Here is a 24393-nt window from a genome sequence, read left to right as displayed (position 1 = left end):
TTACAACAGTTAAACCAGATAAAATGCAGTCTACATTTTTCCCATTCACTAGCCACAGTACAATCAAATATTTTTTAAAGAAAACTTCAGATCAATGTTACATTAAGTATTTTATTTCAAATAGAAAGAAAGTTTACCAACATTATGATACAAACTGATTTTAATAAACAATGTATTTAGTCAATTAATAACATTATTCATTTTAGGTATGAATTAGTAAGTGGAAGGATAAAAAACACAATTTTAATTTTAAGAAAAAAACTTGAACATGAGACAGGTTGCATATGAAAATGCAAGCATATTCTTCCCCATTTTTGCTGCTAAGGTTTGAGTGACTGTGGAGGAGAATCTACCAAATGAGAAGCACAGAGGATAATATCCAATAGGAATGAAAATATCAGTGGAAATGTCAAGTGTACTTAAGAGAAAGAAACTGAGCAACAAGAAAATACTTGCCCTTCATTTTGCCCTTTTTTGCTGTGAAAATCCATCAGAAAGAGAAAGCAGGGAAACAAAAAAAAAGAGGGTAAAGCAAAGGGGGTCACAAACAATATTTTATTCAATGACTTTCTTGAATAAAAATATTGTGCATAGATCAAAGGTTCATTTATGTACAGCTGTAGTCTGGGAAAAAAAAGACATTTTTGAAGGCTGGAAGGTATGTCCTGGTAATTTTACTAGATTACCCTTTCTGTACTGTGGTTATTTCAAGGGTCTGTTTTGCAAAGTGGTTAATGCTGGTGCAAATACCCAAGATATCAGCCTATTAATGGAAGCACTTACCAATCATCAAGGACTCCCTAGTTATCCCTCATTTGTCAAGTGAAGGACTAGCTCATGCAAAATTGCTGGTTGTTAAAAGACCATCATATCTATTAAGTGAAAGTGCAAATATAAATTTATAATATACCACAATATTCTATGAACACCAGGCCTGTAGAGGTTAAAAAAAAGATCCAATACAGAAATGAAGGAAACTTTAGTTTATTCTCAAGCCAGATGTACAAAATATAATCTATATACATATTTTTTTTCTTAATCCTAACAGAAAAAATTTAGGGTGTTAATAATGAATGAACAGTATGCAAAGGATATGATGGTCATTTTACTTTACTAAATCTAGTCACCCCAGACAAAGATGAACAATGACTGGAAATATGCACTAGTGTTCATAATTACTCCACATTCCAAATGATGCTCATTAAAAAAAAATCGGTTTGAGTTACTGAGACATTAATTTGGATTATGGAAAGAAAGTTAATTGCCAAGCACAATATTATTCTAGCCAAAGGCAACAGAAAAAATAAGTGAAAGGAAAGATAAGAAAAGGAAAAGCTTTACTAGCACAGAGCCATGAGTAGAGACCATGTTGATAATTAGCATGTGAAACATTGTACACCAGCTAGCAGACCCTTAAAACGACAGCAACAGAGGACACAGTACTGCAATGATTCTATGAGCACATAGCAAGGCAGGGAAGGGTGGTGGGGACTGCCAGTGAGACTGGAGTACCTGCTCATATTCTATCCATGTAGAATATTTCTTGTTCCTTGCATGTTTGGAATGGGTTAGAATCATTGCTGTAGATTTGGTAATGACACCTACTAAAATATATAAGCCTTGGGTATTCCAAAATCTAGACGTATTTAAACATCTGAGACTAAGAAATAACAAATAGACCCTGACATGGCTTTCACAGTACTTACATCTGGCCTGAGTTATTGTCTCTTCTATTTTGGCTTTTATATAGTAAAAACTGTAGGTTGGTAATACCAAGGCCAAACTGCAATAGAAACAAGAGAAGCATAAACACAAACAAACAAAAATGAAACATAAATTAAAAAAAAAGACACATCAAGTTCATGGGAAAATCCAAAGATCTTCCTCATGGGAGGGAAAGGACATATTACTTTGACAAGAAAATGCATTCAGCAAATAGAGTACTTAATTTTGGTCTTGCCATCCAAAGTCATCCAACTTTCTATATTGTAGGGAATCAGGAGACATGTGGAAAATAAGCTAACAAATGCATCCATAAATTAGCTGAGGAAGGAATGTCATGGGATTCCTACTGTATTTTCAGGCAATTATTTTAAAATACTTTGAATTTTGACAAAAAATAGAATACTAAGAGTATTTTTATTAAGTAGACCATACCAATTGGTTACTCCTCATCAATGTATTTATAAGGTATTCAAATGTTTTATACCAAATAGACAGATACCATTAAAAATTATAAATGGAAGAATTATTATTACTACTACTGCACAATGCATAAGGTCATCTGAAATATAACATTTTTAGGGGTTAAATATCTACTACTTTAAAACTCTAATCCTTGGGCAAGTTTTCCAGTGTTTGCTGGTGGGCAAATTCAGATCCATTATAGCACTAATAGATATTAACTGTTTGCTTCATTATTTCTTACCCAATTGTACAACTAAATTAATTTACTGTGGATATTCCAAATGATCTTGTGGATTTTTGTTAGACACAAAGGGAAATACATTCTAAATTCAGTAGCTTATGAGATTTAAAGAGTTCCTTTAGTCTCATGGTAGATGTCCCAATGGGAAGACAGTTTTAGGGCAAATTTTAAGTCAAATTCAGAATGTTTTAGACACAAAAAATGTAAACTAGCCATTTATCCAAAATTGCCTTAATGACTGTTCAAAATAAAACATTGTCAGGCAAGTAACATTTCTCAATTTGAAATGAACAATTAATAAAACATGACGTTTTAGAACTATTAAAAGTTCAAAATATGCAATTTCTAATAATACAACTTTTTATGTGTAGCTAACACCCATATGTGGGACATACCTAATGATCCTATATCCCCATTTGCAGTTACAAATGACTTTTGCTATGCTCTGAATATAGAAAGGAAACTTGTAAGCTAAAAGTAAAAAAAAAAAAAATGAGGGTATCTCTAAGGGGCCCAACATAACCACTTTCTAAAAGTAAAACTTGATTAATATGACCAATTGAGTCACTGACATATATTTTTAACATTTACTCCAAATTTTAGTAATACAAAGGAAAAGGTGTACATTCTAGGCTTTTGAGCATTTTTTGGCACTTCCAGATCCTTGAAGTCACTCAAATCTCATGTATCACCAGCTTTGAAAAAATCTAAACTGTAATCTCATTTATGTGTCCTTTGTGGACAATATGGAGTAAAACTAAGTATAAATTTTCAGATTTTTCCTTCTTATGAATATAAATATTAAAATTGTCCTTTATAAAAAGGAAAAAAATACAAGAGCCTACTTGCTTAAATTTAATTATGCAATAAAGATAGCAAAATAAGTGGATGTTTGTTACTTCTGATTCCCAAATCTTTCACCATTGTTAAATAATTTATAAGACTTTCCTTACAGGAAAAGGTCAGGGAAATAAAATGTTATGTAGATTTGATGAAAATTTCTATATTCATTTCATAGGTAACTTCAAGTGGAGGCAGAGATTAAAATTAAAATAAGCAGCGTAATCAGTCTGAAAGCAAGATGACCTTTCATGATTTGCTTGCCATTTAGAAAATGTAGAGTGGAATTACTGAGCATTTGAAGACTGTCTCCTACAAATTCCTCTCAAGGGAAATTAGGACATTTTTATTGCTCCATCAGCCTTATTGCTAAGAGAAACTTCTAATTAAAACCAATAACGTTATATCATGCAACTGCTATAGTGTCACTCTGTAAGTTTGTGTTACATCTCATGTACCACAAAATAGTGTGGGAATTCAAGAGGAACACCATAAATGTTTTAAAATTGGTATATCAAATATACATTTTATTGGCCTTCAAGACTAATGCTGTTATCCAGAGCTACAATCCTTTCTATAGAAAAAGTGTTATACTTTATCTTCAACTCAAGCCAACAGTTATTTCTTCCACATAATGCCAGATAAGATCTTTACAAACACTCAGAGTCAATGGTGCTATCATACACAGTACTTGCTGTCTCTCTCCATATAAACCCAATAAACCAAGACAGCTTTATTTCCTCTTGGAGATTAAAGTTCAATAAAGCAAGTGGCCACCAGATGGATGGTTGAGCCCATGCAACATTTATGTGCCCCATAAACACAGTTAACAGAGTTAAATAGAATATCACACACACTTTTCAACTCAATAATCTATGTCAAAGTAAACTTTATTAAAAAGAGAAGGCTTTCTATTAAAACAATGAAATTACTATAATACAGAAGATGGTACCTAACTTGGATCAAAATTTATGGAGCCAGAAATTACCTTTCTGAAATTTGGTATCTCATTCATTAAATCGAAACATATCTTTTGTTCAACTCAGATGTGATATTTTGTTCTAAACTGCTGCTTGTGAATTTGTCTAGAAATTCAGGGAAGTGTTTATAACAGGAGTAGATTCAATTTAGCCCAGAATTAGAGACTTGGAAAAGAGAATATATGAGGAAAACATGCCAAAGTGAAGGAATCAGGGCCTCTTCGGAGAAAAATGAAATGTATAATAATGGAAATCACAGAAGTGACAGGGAAGATAGCTTAGTGTGAAATGTGTGATAGGTATATCAGCCTTGGAAGTCTAAATGTGATATTTTGTGAACAGGGAAAGACAATGAATTTGAGGAAACATTAATCTGCCCACACTTTGTATTATTCCTGGGTGTGTGAGGGAAAGGTTAGATAGAGTGTAGAAGCCATTTGTGAGATAATTACACCTTCAACCAGGGTATAAGAAAAATTTTATAAACCCCCAAAGTGTTCTTATAACAGCAGTAGAACCAACCACCATGGCTGCCTCATTGTCAGGGACAAAGTGGCGCAGCATTCCTAACTCAGATCTGGTTCACCTGAGTAACAGAACACAGTGCACATTCTCACTCTCAAGAGACAGGGCTCCCTGCTGCCTTCTCTACACCTTTTGATGAGTTTATCCTAAAACTGAAAAATGGCAATAATTGAGAAAGAGGGAGGAAAAAGAATAATATGTATATGTGTATGAAGATTGTGTAAATGTAAAGAGATGCCTAGATAAAAATTAGAGATAGGAATTAATAGACTGAAATAAGTAAAATAATTAAAATAGTCATTCTAGTGTTTCTTAATAAATCCTAAAACATGTCAAGACCAAGAAAAGGAAGAAGGACTGGCATGTGGCATGTGAAGACATTAATATGTATGTTTTTCTCTTCTATATCTACTCTATATACCATTCCAGGAACAAAGAGACAGGTTCCTATGATAACAACAGGTAGCTCTAGAAATATTCCCTAGCACTCTTGGCTCCCCTTAAAGGTTATGTGTATGTTATGAGGAGTTGGAAAGGAAAGAAATATAAAAAGAAATACTTGAGGCCACCGCAGCCTATTAGTTAGGATACATGTTAATTGCACAGAAATATGTCACAAGAGACTTTCCTGTTTCGTTATTGCAATGGAAGTTTGGGACATTATATGAATCTGACAGAATGAGACAGACTGGAAATTTCTCTGATTAAATTTTTTATCAACTTCAAATAGAAATTCTTCAACTCTGGACATATTTATAGAGTGCCTACTATATGCCACTGTCAGAAAGCTGATAAATTCAGAAAACACAGGGAAAAGTCATTGCCCCTTAGAACTTAGTAGTAAAAGAAGACAAATGAGAAGAATCAAGAATATCACTGGGTGCATTGGCACATGCCTGAAATCCCAGTGACTAGGGAGGCTGAGACAGGAGGATCGCAAGTTCAAAGCCAGCCTCAGCAATGGTGAGGCACTGAGTAACTCAGTGAGAGCCTGTCTCTAGAGAAAATACAAAATAGGCCTGGGAATATGGCTCAGTGGTTGAGTGCCTCTAAGTTTAATCCCCAGCAACCCCTTCCCACAAAAGAGAATATCATTATATGTATTGTATGGCTCATGTATATGCGCCTGTGTTTAAAGTAAAAGATGATGTTATGGAAAACACAAAGCAGAGGAGGGAAACATGGAGTATGGTGAGGCACTTACCATTTTAATTAGGATGGTTGGAAAAGGACTTTCTGAGGAAATGAAAAGTAAGCAATAACATGAAGATGAGGATATAAGCATATGGTCTATCTAGGAAAAATCATGTGGGGCAGAAGTCACTTCAGGAATAAATGCAATGAGACAGAAGAGTGCCAGTGTTTATGAGCAGCAGCAAGGGGAACAGTATGGCTTAACCAGAGCATGTGCAGTGGACAATGATTTAGAGAGGTGGCGGTGAGTGAGATCCATGGTTTAGGGCACCATGGTGGTCTCTGGAAACTACACCAAATGAGACAGTAAATTATTGGGAGATTGTAAGTAGGGTACAATTGTTTTCAGGTATTAAGCTCACTCATTTTAGTGTGTTGAGAATATCAACAGGAACAAAAACAGAGGTCCAGACGTAAGCAGCTATGTACTGGCAGGGGAGTAGGAATTCTTTCCATTTCTATTTTCACAGTAATGGAAGCAAAGACACCATCCAAGAAAAAAATGGATGAGGAGTATTATGGGTTTGAAGAAAAAGAAGAAACTGTCATCAATCATCTATAAGCACCCTATATTTCCTGGATTATTGAGAACCCCAGGCATTATTAAGGCCCACTTGAGATAAGTGTTCACCAATTTTAGGTGATATGGGTTTGTAAATATTTTGCTTCAACCATTTTTAGTGAAGTGTGGTTATAATTGAACTTAACCAGAATTGGTATTTTGTCAAACCTGAAGAAGTCTGATAAAGGGACTTGGGCTGGGGTGTGTGCAAGAAAGTGAACATAGGATCCAAGGAATTTCTGTTAAATAAAGAGGGTCACAAGGACAGTGGAAAGGGAGAAGGGATTGCTGAGTTTCTAATCTCAATTGAGACAAAGGATTGCTGTCATCAGGTTACTTGTGAGAGGGGTGGAAATCTAGAAAGTGATAATCAAAGGTTGGATGAAGACATCTCCATTAGATTATGAAGGAGTTGCAGATGACACTATAAGCGCTATGGAACATGACTTTGGAATAAATGGGTAAGGCTGAGGATGACAATATCAGTAGAGGACAGGAGGGAAAAAATGGAAATTTTTTAAATTGCCAAATAGGAATGACGCATCGAAATTTCCTTGCCAGCGTACCCCATGTTAAATGGACTTGCCTTAGAAATTCGCTGTGACATTGCATGTGTGTTTGAGAAAGGTGACCCTGCTCAAGGACGAGGGTGGATCCAGGTTTAGGGTGTATCCTGCAGGTTTTAGGAAGTATCCCGGTTTAAGACAATTTGGGTTTAAGGCAGTTCCAGGTTCAAGGTTATTGCTGCTGGGAATAGGGCGTATCCTGCTGCCTGAGTTACGGTTGAGAAAGTATTTTGGGACGTGAATTGTGTGGCAGAACTTGGATTTCCCCAGAACGTGTGTAGAGGCTGGTGTGAGTTTGGGAATAAAGAATTGCTGTTTGAATCTACAAGGTGTGTGGTGGCTCGTGATTCTGTGCCCAGCCAAGACTGCGGCACCAGAAAACTCATCTATATAAATACTACTTGAAATGTAGTGCATAGACCTAGCTAATTTGCAAATAATTATTATCCCATGAACAGAAAAATACAGAAATTGAAAGTAAATATTTAGGAAATTTTACAGCAATTTGACAGGCTAACTCTGTCTGTGGAATCTAATGATAAAATTTACAGCTTGTATTTTTAAAATGCTTTGAAATTTTTGTTTTACTTTATGCCAGTGTCCATATGTTATAATAATTTGAAAAATACTGATCTATATGAATGTAGGAGAGACTGATAATGAGGCGATCATGTAGGAATAAGAGGGATACATCTGCTAAACAGAGAAAGGTGGATAGTGTAGTCTGGTGACATGAGATTCAAAGATGGGGGTTCCTTTTAATGAGGAAAAAAGAGAGAAGGAGTAACAAGAATGATGTACTCATATAAACCTCAGTATTATGAGGATGCAGGGAGCCAGGCCAGAGGGAAAGCAGTGAGCTGAGAGAGGAATTCAAGTGAGAAAGTGAAGGAAATGCTCAGCAGGTTTGGAGAAAGGGAGGAATCTTCCAAGAGATGATCAGGGATTAGGCTGTCTAATTCTCCAAGCTCAGCTAATGGGATAGATCCTGATATTAATGAACTGCTATTCAGTGGGAGCAAATTACATCAACTGAGTCTTCTATAACAGATGCTATGAGGAGAAAATAAGCTGTACTTTTAGGTTAATTTGCAACTTAAATGCAAGTAAAATAAGCAAAATCGCAACTTAAAAGAGGAAGTCAGTGGAAGTGACAGCTATAAAATATTATGGGGATTTTTGTCAACATTTATTAGTAATATAATTAGACAAAAAATACAGATTTAAAACATATATTTTTATTGACAGATTTTAATATTGCTAGCTTTCCCCATCTTTTCTATCTTGAAAAATCAGGTGTTATAACTTTAATACATTTTTACAATGGAGAGAGAGTAACTTTCTATTGGAAATCACATTGAAAATAGCTTATGAAAATGCAAAGACAATATTCATCCATTGAAAATGTGGCTACTAAAAACTAGAAAAAGGCATTGAACATTCTTTTTCCATAATACACATATAAATGTAATTAATTACCTGTAATCTGTGCCATTGACAGGTGTCCATGTGTATGTCCTGTTTCCTTTATCAATATATCTCTAGAAAAAAGTTTGACTTCATTATTATAAACTCATATCTGCATGAATTCATATGAAGAATGGAGTAATAATATTTACTTATAAATTCTGCAGTCATCCATAGCCTTCTTCATAAATGTATGGTAGAATCTATCCTAAATTCATTTTTTTCCATTATTGGTGTGTTTGAAAGAAAATCAAAATTTTAGAACAGAAATAATTATCCAGATGATACAATTTAAGGAGTTAAAAGTATTAGATCTTAACAGTTTATACCAAAGAAAAAGAAAACCTGAAAATATTTTCTGAAAACCGAAGTTTAATAATGAAAAAGACCATGACTCAAATATTTTCATTTTAGAGTACAGTTAAGAGTGAGTAGGAATATCAGGAAATGAATGTAATCAGTGTGTCTAGATCCAAATTAGTATATTATTACTGTTCTTATTAAGCCTTAATTATGGTATTATTATGGTTTGTTAAGTGGCTAATTACTTGATGTCACTGAAGGTTAGGAAGACACCTAATCTACTAGAGAAAGGAAATGCCGAGCTAAATAACTTCACGGATATAAAATCTTTCATATGCAGCTATTGAGTAATGGTATAAAGTCATTCTCAATCTTTCTTCCTTTAGGTACAGTAATGGCACATATGTGACTTTTAATTTTGTCAATTATCTCCAGCTTTATTATCCTTACCATATTAAAAATTTTGTGGAAGGGTTATTCAGCTTTATGCACCATGCTAAATATCTTACTGTCATTTATCTCATTTACTCAAACCCCAGGAGTAGATCTTATTTCCCATATTTTATTGATCAAGAAATAAGCCTTAAGAAGGTGATAATGCACTTACAATTTCAGGGTTAAGAAAAATGTCTGAGGCCGAATCCACTTTTATAATGACTATTTAATTTTGCTTTTATACATCAAACCCTCCTACTGCTCTGTGTGGGTATGTGTGCTCGTGTGTGTAGGCGTATGTATGGTGGATGGAAGAATGGGTGGACAGGATTATTTTGAATGAGTAAAATTCCTAGAAGAATTAAAATGACAATATGTATGAATTTGCTACTACTCAGAAAAAAACATGGCAAGTAATATCAGGTGAGAGAACTAAAACTATGAAATCATTTTTAATTATAATAGCAAAAATTATTATAATCTTGTTTAGTGTTCAATTTTAGCAATTACACAGACAATTTTAAGCATGCTTGGTATCTAATTTTTAGTCATAAAATTCTTTTTCCAACTTTGTAAAAAGGTTGGGAATATTATCAAATTAGCTTTTCAAACTATTTTCAGGTTCATACAAATCAGACTTAATTGGACATAAATTTAAGCAGAGATGTGTAACTCTGTTTTAAACCTATTTTAGTAGTAACATTAAAATGAACAGTAATGCATAACATGAGAGTTTGCATCTTTTATGTTAAATTTCTGATTACTTCTACTTATTTATCCCATATATTTATTTAATTTTTTGCAGAATAGTTGGATTCTTGAAAGACATGACTTTGAAAAAAATGTTTACAAATTAATTTGAGACAAGTGTGGGTAAAAACTATTTAATAAATCAGATGAGAAGAAAGGCTCTGTGGGAAACATTTCACATGTAAAGAATTTTAAATTATTTGTGACTCATAATGCCAGATATTTTGAGATGTGCTGAGGTTCCAATCACAAAAATGGAGAATGGTGTAAAGAAAAATTACATGGTTTCCAACAACAAAAGAGGATGAAATTCACAGTCACTTCTCAGCTGATATACTCATTCATAGGGTAAACAAATTTTCTTTAATTGAATATACAAAAACCTGGAGGGTGTTTATATTGTAATTGAAGGTTAGCAGCTATATCTACTTTTAATCCTGCATTCAAGAAAAAGAAATCTAAAATTTTAAAGATTTATAAGTGGACATTAGTCAAAGAAAGGAATCTGCAATAATATGAAGGAGGGAAAATATCAATGTAAGTAAATAGAAAGAAGATAACTTGATAAGCTGAGGAAAGAATGTGCAGGTCACAGTTCTTGGAACAACACAGAGAGGTCAGCGGTACTGTTGAGTAGTTTACATCCTTCATGCAGGGAGTGAAAAGGAAAAGAGCATGGCTAAAGTCTAAGTCAATACTGAGTAGATAGCTCAATAAAGACTGAAGTTTATATATACCTCCTCATGCTCTGGTAAGAGGGACTCATAATGATATTAAAATGAGAAAAGCCATGTGCTAATGAAGGACCACATTTAGAACCTAGGTCCATCTTTGGAAACATCTGCTGAGGAATTGGGGAGAATCTGGGAAAAAAGAATGAGATTTCAGAGGGATGGATATAATTTATATATAAAAGCTAAGGTTAAAATTCCAGGCACAAAAACCTCTGAGTCCTATATATTTTTGAGATACTCAAATATATGAATGTTGTTTTCATTCCACATGACTGATTAATGGTTAGCTATTCCTTATCCATAAGAGATCTTACATACAAACATAAAGAAATATGTTTACTAAATAAGTCAGTGATAAATGAGGTCAGTTGTGCTAGCTCATATTTTAATTTCAGATTTAAATGCAGGAAATCTATAAATAGTAAAAACAGAGATAATTCCAACTACAAACAAACACAAAACAACATACAGAACACAACAATTAGAACGTCTGTATGCACAAATCATAAAACATACAGCTCTTCAATATTAACTTCAATTTTCATTGTTGCTTAAAACATAGCACAATATTATGTTGTGTGTTTTATTTCTTATAATGATAAAATATACAGGCATCAAATATAGCTTTCAATTATTTAAAAATATACATACATATATATATATATATATATATAAACTTAAAGCAATATTATTTCAAAAATATTTTGAAAAGAGTTGAAAATATCTTAGTAAAATATCCCCCTAGTTAAGAAGTGTCTTAAAAGAAAATTACTCATTAGAGACTTCCTTATTATATAAGTAAATATGAGATTAGCAGAAAGGAAAGACAAATTGTCAAGATCGATTATTATTAACACATACTTTAAGAATACAAAAGAATGAATTCTTACCTCATCTTGAGATTTAACCAGAGTTCTGAAGGTTTTTTCTCCACTTTCTCCATCTATCATTTTATTTCGAATCTAAGGGAAAACGAAACAACTACTTTATTCCAGGAACCAAACAGACCTATTGAAGAATGATTTTATTCATTTTTCAAGGTTTTTCCTTATTTTGAACAGAATGAATATAAATGGTACACTGGTTTGACTATTAGTTGCAGTTGTTCTCTGGGAATTATTTTTTAAAGTTGTCAAACTCTGATCATTTTATATTTAAAATAACAAGAGCACCTGAAATAAATTTTTTTCAACCAATCATTAATTTTTGAAACATAATGAGTAAAAAAAAAGTAGTCAACTGTCTTATAGGCTGGCTACATTTACATGAAAAGTTCTCATTGAGAAAGAGAAATGTATATGCATTTACAGAACTAGCATGTACTATGGAATATTTCAAATTTCAACTTCATCTAATCAGTTTTATATGAGAAAGAATTTTTTTTAATTTTTATTAGTGCATTATAATTATGCACAACAATGACATTAATTGTTATATATATGAACAGGTACAAAATATAATAATATAAATCTGTCAATTTTATTTCCCAATACTATTTATCCATTATTCATTTTCTATTTGTCATCTCTGACAGTACAAATACAATATAAGCAAGGGATAGAGAGGATTATAAAGACCTACTAGGATTTAATAAAACAATTTAGCTTCCTTATAGGCAATTTCCCAAATTTTAGAAAATGAATTAGGTTACATTAATTTACAAAATATTTATCTACTGGAAATTATCAAAATTTTCTTTAGTTTATTTTTCATTTTCTATAACTCAATTGGACATTTGCATTTGGCATTTGGTAACTACATATAATAAGTGAACAAACTTGGTGTGAAAAAAATTAAATGTGAAGAGTATGTGATTAGTCTAATTTAGTTAAAATACTTGAGGTCTGAAAAACACAAAAGGAAAGAGCAGAGAGCAGCTCCTTAGGTAAGTTGAATGTCCCATCAAGGCTCCAAACTAATGAAGACTTGACCATAAAGCAGATATTTTTCCGAGCTCTTTCTAGATATTATTTCATGCAATCATGAAGGGAAACTAAGGCTTAGAGAGACTAAATGTTGTGGTGATCATTGTGGTGACTGAGCAGGGAGGAGTTCAGACATCCATTTTGCCACCTCTACCTTATTCTACTTTATTGTATATAACACTTGACAACAAACATTCATTAGCCAGTGAAAACGTCCAGCTCTGTGCCACAGCCTAGGATAATCATAGTTAAATCTTATGGTTGTGCAATGAGGGAGTAAATTAAAATATGCCGTGACAAATTTTAAAAGAAATACGTAACTTTGGCATAGATGAAAGAAGTAGTCAATCCTTCTAGAAAAATACCCAAACCTGTGTTCTGGAGTACAAGAGCCTGCTCCTGCAACTTACTGAGTAACTTTTTATAGTTACTATTTAATTCTGTTTAGTGCAAAGTTATCATCAGTGCAATAGATATAATAAAATGTTCCATATCTTTTTCAAAGGCTCTTGAAAATCCATGACTGATATCATGTACTTAGTGTTATTTTTAACTATTAACCCATTATTATCATGAAAGACCCTCTCAGAGGAAGTGACATGTGATTTTGGTTTTGAAATAAAATAGAAATTTGCTGAGTAAAGTGTGCGAAGACAAATATGGCAGCTGCTCTGCTCATGTTTTCCTCATGTAGTCAGGTAGCTGGATGCCTCCCAACTCCTCTTTCAACTGTGTGGTAATGTCCATTTGTATGATTTTTATTGAATCTCTGTCCTTTTAGTATTGGAATAGTTAAAATACCTCTATCTTTGAAAGGAGAAAAACATTTAGGTCATACCCAACTTGAAATATTTATGTTTTCTCATATCATCCTTTGGATGAGGAGAAGATAGAACCTAGAAAATTTAAAGATAGAGGATATTCATCTTTGTGTGTGTGGTACCTAAGAGACAGCCTAACACAACACAGTTGCTGGACAGATACTTGAGGCATGGAAGAAGTGAAGCAGTGACCTGAGGTCTGCCTTTGTCCTGTTGATCACACTCACCTCTACTTTAATATCATTCTCTAACTCTGCATCAAGGAAATCCAATGTGACTGGCTCCTGAGATTTGGGGTTCTACACAGAAAACAATAACAACTAATTACATATGATATTATAAAATGATGCTGTGTACAGAGTTAATTTAATGGATATTTAAAGATGAAATTAATTCTCTAAAAGTTACTTACCTAAGATACATTAGTAATTGATAGAGGTATCTTCTTTCATATGCACATGAAACTATTTCATGAACATATGTACATGAAAGTAGACAGAGCTAGAGATTGAGCTTTAAATGCAGTAGATTAATTGTAATTAATCATCAAATGAACAGTCTCACCCTAAGTGTTGTATTATACACTGCATTTATAATCACAAGCCTATGGGAATATGACTTTTGAAGATCCATTCACAACTTTCTTTCCTTTAATTAGAATTACAAAGTGCAAAATATAGCAATGTGACAATAAAACAAAGGCCATATGTAAGCATCCCAAGCTGTAGTTCAGGTAAAAAAATAAACTGTGTATGGAAAAAACGTTTTTTTAAAACTAGTTTAAATTTTCTAAGTAAAACAAATTCTATAAGATCTATACTTTCGTCTCAATATGCATAAGGAAAAGAAATAAGTTAGTTTTATATATTTGAATCTCAGAAATTTTATATTTTATTAATTCAAATTATTAAGATTTTATAAGAAAACTGTGGTCAAGTCACAAAGACATTTATTAAGATTAGCTATTTTAATTAAAGTTTAACTAAATACTATTTCCTGACTTAACATTTACTGACTTTTATTGCTGATGCATAATAACAAATAAAGTTCACCATGGAATAAGATAATTTATTTATATATAAGTATATGATACTATTAGCCTGGTAATGTTGTATCATATATGACATTATTTTAATTTCACAATCACATATTGAAGACTTACTGAACTAAATCAATGCATTCCTTTAAAACACCTGCTAAGTAACATGTCATAGAATTTCAAAGTTCACTAGAACAATAAGTCATAATATGTATGATTTTATAATGCAAAATTTTAGAAACTATATTTTAAATATTTATTAAAATAAACATTATCCAAGTCTCAGAGTTAATTAAATAATGGTATTAAATGCACACTGTTCTAGATTAATGCACCGTCACCAGATTCTTGGTAATTATCAGCCTCCCTTTTCATCATCACTATTTGAAACACAACTTTTGGAGAGTAGACTTCCCAACACAAAAGGAACAGTTAAAAATTTATTAAAATTAAGCATATCTTTTTTGGATATGGACTAACAGAATACACAGTATTTTATAATTATGAAAAAACTGCTCTCAGGAATAACTCCATTTAAATAAATATATTTTTTTATTCCCTTAGTTTTTGATGAATGAGAATACTTAAAGGCAAATTTAAAAAAAAAAAGAAAAACTCACCCGATGGACTTTTATTTAATTCATTTACTTATATATGGTGCTAAGAATCTAACACAGTGCCTCACACATGTAAGGTAAGCACGCTATCACTGAGCCAGGACCACAGACCTCATCTGTAATTTTAAAACTGAACTATATTCACTGCTTAAGAACTCTTTGACTATAATCAGATGGTTCTATATTACTAAAAGTCTAAGTATTTGATTTTTTGTTTGTTTGTTTTTGGTACTGGGGATTTAACCAAGGGTCACTTAACCGCTGATCAGCATCCCTAGGTCTTTTTTTTTTTTTTTAATTTGGAGACAGGGTCTTCCTGAGTTGTTTAGGGCTTCACAAAGTTGCTGAGGCTGGCTTTGAACTTGCAATCCTCTGCCTCAGCATACTGAGCACCTGGGATTACAGTTTTTCACCACTGTGCCAGGCCAAATAATTAATTTTTTTTTTGAGAGAGATGGGGGGAATTTTTAATATTTATTTTTTAGTTTTAGGTGGACACAAGATCTTTATTTTATTTTTATGTGGTGCTGAGGATTGAACCCAGCACCCTGTGCATGCCAGGCAAGAGCACTACCTCTTGAGCCACATCCCCAGCCAATATTTAATTTTTTGAAGGGGAAACATACCATCGTTTGGCCAGGTGGCTAGGGAGGCTGATACAGGAGGATCTCGAGTTCAAAGCCAGCCTTAGCAAAAGCAAGGTGCTAAAAACTCAATGAGACTCTCTCTCTAAATAAAATACAAAATAGGACTGGGGATATGGCTCAGTGGTCAAGTGACTCTGAGTTCAATCCCTGTTACCCCAACCCATGCCCCCAATAATATCATTTGGAGGGCATAGTTTTGATTTAGAAGCAAATAAATATTCCATAAGAAGAAAATAAAAACATATATCATCAGAAGAAAATTAAAGGGTAATACTGAAAAGTCTTCAAATATGTGGTTAAGAAAATGAGCTGGGCAAAGTGGCACACACCTGTAACCCCAGTGACTCAGAAGGCTGAAGCAGAAGGACTGCAGATTTGAGACCAGTCTGTCAACTTAAGGAGGCCTTAAGCAACTTAGTGAGACCCTGTCTCCAAATTAAAAAGAATGAATGAATAAATAAATAAATAAATAAATAAATAAACAAATAAACAAATAAATAAATAAATAATGGTTGGGAATAAAGTGCCCAGTGGGTTCCATTCTCATTACCCAGTATCAAAACAAACAAACAAATACATAATTAAATAAAGCGAAAGAAAAAGAAACCTATAAAGTCCCTAATGAAAGGACACTCTGAATCTAATATTTCAGAATTGCCTATGTAAATTTCCATGAAATAAACTATCCTCATATAAACACCCTCAAAACAGAATTAAAATTTTAACAAACTCAATGCAAACAAAGTGAAAAATAATCAAAATGATAAAATGAAAACAGAAAAAAAGAATATTTATCTTACATGCAATGGATAATGCATAGCATGACCAGACCCAAACAGCATGCAGGGAGGAGGCATTATCAGGAAGATTTGGCAATATGAAGATCATGTCCCAATCCAACATATAAAGACACAGAGAAGAAAATGAAATCATAACAGAAACATATCAATGCACCACTTGTATTTTTAAATGGCAATCTGGCGGGCCACTTTTTAAAAAGACTCATCATAGGCATAGGGACTGAAAAATTTTCAGAATTCTAATAAGAAAAAAACAAGACAAGATTAAGAATAGAAATTTGTTTGATTCTATGGTCTCTGAATGCCCATTACTTTTGCTCATTTTAAATATGTGACATTTCTATTTGCAAAATTTAAATATCAACTATCATAACAATCATTCATTTTGTGAAAATAAAAGGCAGGATGCAATATTAGCAAATTTTGAATTTGAAATAATTATTTGTCACTATGATTACAATACTTCTTCGTTCAAAAATATTCCTCAAATTGAAAAGTCTTATATGGTTGCTAGATTGCCATTTGGAGTTTTCTTAGAATGAAAACAAAAATAACATATTATTCAGGATGTTTATTTTTTAATCATAATATTTACATGCAGTATTTGATTTTGCTACAAAAATTTAAATTCACTAAAATGCAGGATTGCAAAAATATAATTTAAGATGATACATAAAAAGAAAACATGCAAGGAGAGTAACAAAATATCAATATCAAGAATGACCTACACATAATATTAATCTTTATAAGAATTGTAAAAGATTCAGGGACTCATATGCAAAAACATGAAATTCAGATTTTCTTGGAGCTCTAGAGCTGGAAGAGAAATGAAGCTTTTACTAGTTCAGTTCTCTGTACTTTAGAACAACCTAGGAAGCTTTAAAAATAATTTGGAGGCCAAAGTAAATCAGAAATTTCAAGAGATGGGGCCCAATAATAACAGATATGCTTCATTTCCCAGATGAACAGTCTGGGCAGGGCAGACACACTGCTTTTCAGGTAAACAAACTGAAGTACTCCACTATTGGCCTCCAGAAGAACTGAACTCAAACTTAGTTCTATTTCACAGCTTAGCAACATCTTCTGAAATCACACCACCTCTCCATTGTAATGTGACGAACACTTTTTTTAAGAAAATGGTAAGCTTATATAGAAAGTATTAAATGTTGAACTTTCTTTGAAATTCTTAAATTCTCACAGTTGTAGAAAGTATCCTTTTATGCTGATTATTTTTAATGTGCCCATAAACATAAATAAATAAATAAACAAACAAACTTTTTTGTTTTTTACAGGGCGTACCAGAGATTGAATTAAGGGGCAGTTGGTCACTGAGCCACATCCCCAGCCCTATTTTGTATCTTAGAGACAGTGTCTCACTGAGTTGCAAAGCTCCTTGCTATTGCTGAGGCTGGCTTTGAATCTGCAATCCTCCTGCCTCAGCCTCCCAAGCCTCTGGAATTACAGGTACGAGCCATCATTCCCAGCATATATATAATAACTTTTAAGTCTTGTTGATGGCAAAGATTTTGCAATAAATTTGCCAGGTGGTACATATTCACACTTTTTATTTGCAATATTGAACATTTTCAATTAACTGAAGGGAAATTAACTTCTAATCCCAAATTATACTTTTAGAAATTCAAAGAAATTTTGGCTTAAAATTTCTGGTTTATGGAAACTATCACATAAGAATTTCTATTTGCAATTAGAAGTCAATTTTATAAGCAAATTGTTAGGATCACAAAGATTTGACACTAATTTCACAATATTTAATAACATTTCCTTTTTAGAAGCCATCTCATTATGAATACCCTTGATTGTTAATATTATTACATAATTACTTAGCAATCTTTAGTTCACCAATGCATATCCTCTCCCATAATTAATAACATTTTTGCTGCAGTTTATTGAGAAATGATGCTCATTTCCATCTCATGCTCTGTAAGCTAATGTCAGGAAATGCAGTTTTAATCAAAAGCTATAAGACCAAGCTTGATCTCAACTCTGATTTAGCAAATTTGAAAGCACAGCTAAGTCTACCTTCATTCATTTACCTGAACATTGGGTCTCCTTTTTCTTAAATTAACTGTTGGTATGCCTACACCAATAGGCTGAAGCAATAAAGAAATGATAATTCATCACAGTACATGTTAACATAGGTAATACTATAATCAATTGTGATCACATATTTCCTTAGTCAAAAAGTGGTTGATACTTAGAATTCAAAATATTTGATAAGCAGCATAGAATTCATGATAAGCTGATTAAAAAAATGAAGGTTCAAAAATATTTTTAATAAATAAAAACTGTTATCCTCACTTTGGTTGGTTTGTGTAGACAGGAGTGAAGTGAGGGTTGGGATTGTGGGGATGGGAAGAATGGTAAAAAGAGACAGACATTATTACCCTATATACATATATGATTACACTACTGGAGTAACTCTAAACCAAGGACAGCTAGAGGAATGAGAAGTTGTGCTCCATTTGTGTACTGTATGTCAAAATGCATTCTATTGTAATTTAAAAACAACTGATATCCTCATAAAAATTATTGTTTAAGCAAACCAACTGTTAATGTTCTCCTGTTTTTCCTAGAAAAGTACACACTTGGGAAGTGTAAAATAATCTGTACTGGACAGTTTTGAATTTTCCTGATTTAAAAATAAATAGATTGAGAAATAGGAATTGTTAGAATTTATATGACCCAACTTTGCAAACTGCAAATATTGCTAACTTTCTCCCCCAATTCATATGTTGCAATTTTTACCTCAAAATTGATAGTATGAAGGAGAGGAGCAATGTAGGAAGCAATTAGGCTGAGGAGGTGCCCACCCCTCCATGGGATTAGTAACCTATGGCAAACCTGACAGAGATCCTTTCCATTTCTGCCATGTGAGGTCTGAGCAAGGTGGCTGCATGTGAGAAAAAGGCACCTACTTACCCATGCCTCAGCCTTGCACATCCTAGCCTTAAGGACTGTGAAAAGTATGTTTCCGGTGTTTATAAGCCACCAGCCTCTTTTTTTTTTTTTTAACCATAGTAGCCTGAATAAAGCAATACTACAAAATACTGAAACATCTTAAACATTTGAAATTTGTGCCTTTGTTTTCTAAAAGTTTAGCCAATGTTATGTCTCTTGAACTGATGAAGAATTCAACCATAACACTCTATACTCATTTTAGATATGGACTTCCAAATTATATATTATACTCCATTTTCAATATAATAAATATCTATCAGAATTTATCAAGATAAGATATTTTATAAATATATCAAATATTAGATATATCAAATATTAGATATTAGACCATATCTGGTTATTTTAATGAAACAAAATGGTAGAAATAAAATATGTAAAATAAAATAAAATAAGGATAAATCAGGAGACATATTTATATTTTTAAAAATTATGGTCATAAGGTTACAGCACACATTGAGAAAAAACAGTGTGTTTTAAAGTACATGTATGAAGACTTGAATTGGGTGTCAACACACTTTATATACAAACAGACAAATGAAAGATTGTGGTATATATGCCTATTAAGAATTATAGTGCAAAAAAGTACATGTATAATGTCATAAATTGATGTGAACATACTTTATATACAGAGATATGAAAAATTGTGCTCTATATGTGTAATAAGGATAGTAATACATTCCACTGTTGTCGTGTATTCTAAAAAATAATAAAATCAATTTAAAAAAAGAATTAAAAAAAAACTTCATAGCTACTTTATTTACTGATATTTGGGACTTTTAAGAGGACACTATCCTAACTTCTATGAACTATAACATTATACTAAAATAGTTTGAAATAAGATTATAATATCAGAAAGAAAACTTTAAAAAAGACACCAAACCAGGTATGTTTGGTTAACATTAGTTTTTCATCTTGTTAATTAATAATTGGTACGATGGATATAGCTACATTTTCTTTAATTTGTATTGATGAATTTCTGATGAAAGAATTAAGATTAAGTTTGTTGGTATAACATCTGTTACCATATTGTTTTTTGTATTTGTCAATTTCTGAAACATTCATACTATATAGTTTCTTTTGTGAGGTTCTTATATTAATCTGTACAACATACATTGTTACTTACAAAGTAAAAATCATAATATTTATTCTGCTAAATATGAGAGTGCACAAGCATATTTAATTCACAAGTTTCAGGAAAGACAGTATGTTGACCTTTCAGAATTGTTTCTTTTTTAAAATAATTTCCTAAAAGAGTATTTTTTAAAATATCTTACTGTTGCATGCTTACTTTTAACAAAATCCAATACCAAAACATGAGAGCTAATTTGTGAGCTGGAAGAAAAAAGTCAACTAGTTTTTAATGCAAATCTTATGAAATGTATATTTTTTGTAATTTTATGAATTTTAATATATTGATTATTCCAAATATGAGTTGAATACATATTAACATCATCAAATAGTGATAAAATACCTTCTATATAAATATTAGTCATTAGGAGATTGCAGAAGATGTTAAAACCTTTTTCAAATTACTACCTTTTCATAATGAAAACTAGAACTTAAATTGTTATTTGTATATCTCTGTCATATATAGTTCCTTTGGGGAAAGGTTAAGGTCTATAATCAGAAAAATTGGGACTCTTTGTACTCCTTAGCACATTATATTTATATTGCTTTTAGATTACTTTAATTAAGAAGATATAATCTGAAATACACTGGGTACACAAAGTTCAAATAATATTTGAAAAGTTTAAACATTTTTTTGAGATTTAGAAAGTTAGATATTTTCAACTATGACAGAAACCATAGCATGATTACCTAATCATAAGCAATGATATTGAGGAATTTAAATTACATACTTTTAAGAAGTGTAATAATTTAATAACACAGACAAATACTATTGTAAACTTTTATAAAAAGAATATGCTTAAACATGATATAGGATGCTCAATGGCCATGTATGCTTAGCAAATATTTATATCATGATGGATCTTATATGGCAATAAATTCCAAAGTGAGAAGAAATAATATAGAAACATTAAGATATATATTAAGATGCTAAAATAAATCATCACATTTAATATGTAACTCAATATCAATTGTCCTTATTGCTGTTTTGAATATTTCAATGTCACAACTTCATGGGTGTACGTGTGGGCACACCTGTGTTTACTAATCTGGGACTCATTCAACATTCATGACAGAGAGAAGGAGGTAACAGTCTCCATGGTTTAGAGCATTTTCAGCATTATCCTCAAATTTCACTAGTCACTTAAAAATGTTTACAAAATTTCCATTATATAAGATTTTGCCTAATTCTAAATGTAGGTAAATAAATTTTGCCATAACACCTTTTTAAGCATTAATGAAAACTGAAATGAGTTGAATGAAGTATTTTCTAAAAATGTTTTATATCTTGGGAAAGTAGATATAAATATTAGGATAAAATAGTTTTTCTATGGATTTTATGGCTTCCAGAACAACTCACTTAGTAAAAACTACACTTCCCATTTCTGAAACCCATCATATACATTTTACTTATTTAATTTTTTTCTTAGGTATTTACAAGCCTGCCCCAATGTGAAACAATAGTCTGGGAGATGGAAAGCAGAGTAATTATCAGAAAAAAAGGGCCATGGGTAATGCATCCTAGGCAGAAAGGAACATTGCTAATGCTTAGGAGGGTCACAGGAATGTCTGCAGCAGCACACCTTCACAGCCTTAATCAAAGTCACACATGTGATGTGTGAAAGTAGGTTCAGGAGATGATAATGGCTGTCTTTCACATAAGAATATTAGTTCACCTAAATTGGTAAGGGAAAATGCTTTTACCTCTTCACATGTCATAATCTGTGGTTTTGTCATCTAATAAGGGAGCCAGATTACAGACTATTCTTTTGTATTTAATGCTATAAAAGTGAATTTTAAAATGAGAATCCTATTAAGATCATGAGTCATCAATTTTATAAATACTATGCATTGTAAACAAATTATATACATACCTTTGGCTGAAGATTTGGATGTAACAAAACATAACCATTAGGATCAATTGCAAAATAATAGCCATTGGGGCAGAGCTGAAAAATAATCAAAAAGTTTAGAGATGTATGCTCACAGTTAGAAATCCACATAATTTTTAAAAAACGTTAAATTAATTGGTTTATCACATTTAAGAGCATGCTAAAGGATGACATTCTATTTCTACTTTTTATTTTAAGGATGATATTTAGCTCCTTTGCTAAGATAATTGCACATCATTTTTTCAGAATTACTTAAGTACTTTATAGACAAGCTAAATTAATACACAGTTCTAAGAGCAAGAAAGGTTACCAAAAAAGTAAATTGTATCTTACTGTGAAACGTGGTGTTAGTCTTTTAATATCTTCCAAAGACACATCAACGCCCATCACACCAAGAATCAGTTGGTTCTGTAACAAGATGGCAAAAAGTAGTTTATTTTGTACCCCAAATTATATATTTCTATACAATAATTATATATATCCATCCTTTTGCTGTAGTAATGGTTGTATTCCATACTAGTGTAAACAAGTGTGTGTGTGTGTGTGTGTGTGTGAGTGTGCACAGATTGTAATTTGGTGTCAATTTACAGATTCTCAGCTTTGATCTTTTCCATAGTTTTATTATCACTGTTACTCAACTTAAATGAAATCTTGATGACTAAGATACCTGAAAACTTTCATTTGATACTTTTTGTACCTTTCTCTCCTAATATTTATTTATGTAATACTTATTTATTGCATTGTTGGCTATTGTAGCTATATGTGTGCATGTTTGTGCATTGACTTTGTGGTATATTACAATTAAGAAACCACAAAAATGTTCAATTTAAAAGTTGGACCAGTATGGAATAAAGAAACACCATATTCTTACAAATGATAGTGCCCATTTTTTGTAACTATCTACAAAATATGTGACCTTATTAATAATCAAATCTTCAAGACAGTGTTCCTAATTGCTGCTAATAACTTCTCAATATAATGGGCATCATGGTTTTAATTTCAAGTCAAGAAGCTATGTTGAAAATAACTATCACACTCATCTAAGGGAAATAAAAATGAAAATTGTGTTAAAATTTTGAGTCATAAAACTTTGTTTTAAATAGAATTATATAAATTATAAAGTAATAAATCAAAATGTGTTTACAAACAAAATTTAAAATCTAGTCAGAAATTACAAAAAAACACTTTAAACTCTGTGTGGGTGCTTATAAAATTAAAGTCATGTCAAGTACTATGCTCTTTTGCCATGAAATAATCCTACTCTGCACTAAACTCTCAAATTAAAGCCATCTCAGAGACAGACCATACTGAGATCTTAAATGCAAATGAGGAATATGACAATTGCTCCATTATGAATTGCAATTTTTAGAATTCACAGATATTTAAGAATGGTAATGGGACCCTAAAGAGAAATAACTGATATTGGATATGGCTGTATTATTAAGATAAGCAGCTCAACTGAGGTTTACAATAATTGTACAAATAATGCTTAAGTGTAGCAGACTTCATTAAACCATGCACTAGAAATAAATATCCCTTCAAATAAATAGTATCACATTATAAAATAAACATTTGCTATTAAAAATTCTTAACTCCTGCCTTCTTAAATTCATTCTGAATCAAATTGAGAAATAAAAATTTATAATACTTTTAAACCAAAATTAACAAAACAAGTACATGATTTTTAAAATAATTATTCAGAACTTTCAAATAACATTTCATTGCATGACAATATTACCAGTGTTACAAAAATCTAACATT

General features: G+C 31.9%; 1 protein-coding gene across 3 annotated transcripts in view; it reads right to left on the bottom strand.

Moving 5' to 3' along the window:
• CACNA2D1 (calcium voltage-gated channel auxiliary subunit alpha2delta 1) overlaps positions 1-24393 on the bottom strand; it is a 483532-nt gene that overhangs the window by 35363 nt on the left and 423776 nt on the right. The window contains exons 17-23 of one of the 3 annotated variants that reach the window (XM_081286479.1): positions 22966-23040; positions 22615-22689; positions 18688-18744; positions 13758-13814; positions 11675-11746; positions 8575-8636; positions 1707-1783 (exon numbers count right to left, since the gene is read on the bottom strand). In XM_081286479.1, coding sequence (XP_081142605.1) covers positions 1707-1783; positions 8575-8636; positions 11675-11746; positions 13758-13814; positions 18688-18744; positions 22615-22689; positions 22966-23040 — 475 coding nt within the window. Of the gene's footprint in view, positions 1-1706; positions 1784-8574; positions 8637-11674; positions 11747-13757; positions 13830-18687; positions 18745-22614; positions 22690-22965; positions 23041-24393 lie in introns of all 3 variants that reach the window. The other 2 variants (XM_081286478.1, XM_081286480.1) reach the window with 2 other exon arrangements.

The sequence above is a fragment of the Spermophilus citellus genome, assembly GCF_964194105.1.
Source record: "Spermophilus citellus genome assembly, chromosome: 3".
Lineage (NCBI taxonomy): Eukaryota > Metazoa > Chordata > Mammalia > Rodentia > Sciuridae > Spermophilus > Spermophilus citellus.
Note: the sequence above shows the minus strand (reverse complement) of the source record. Positions and strands in the feature narration are given on the sequence as shown.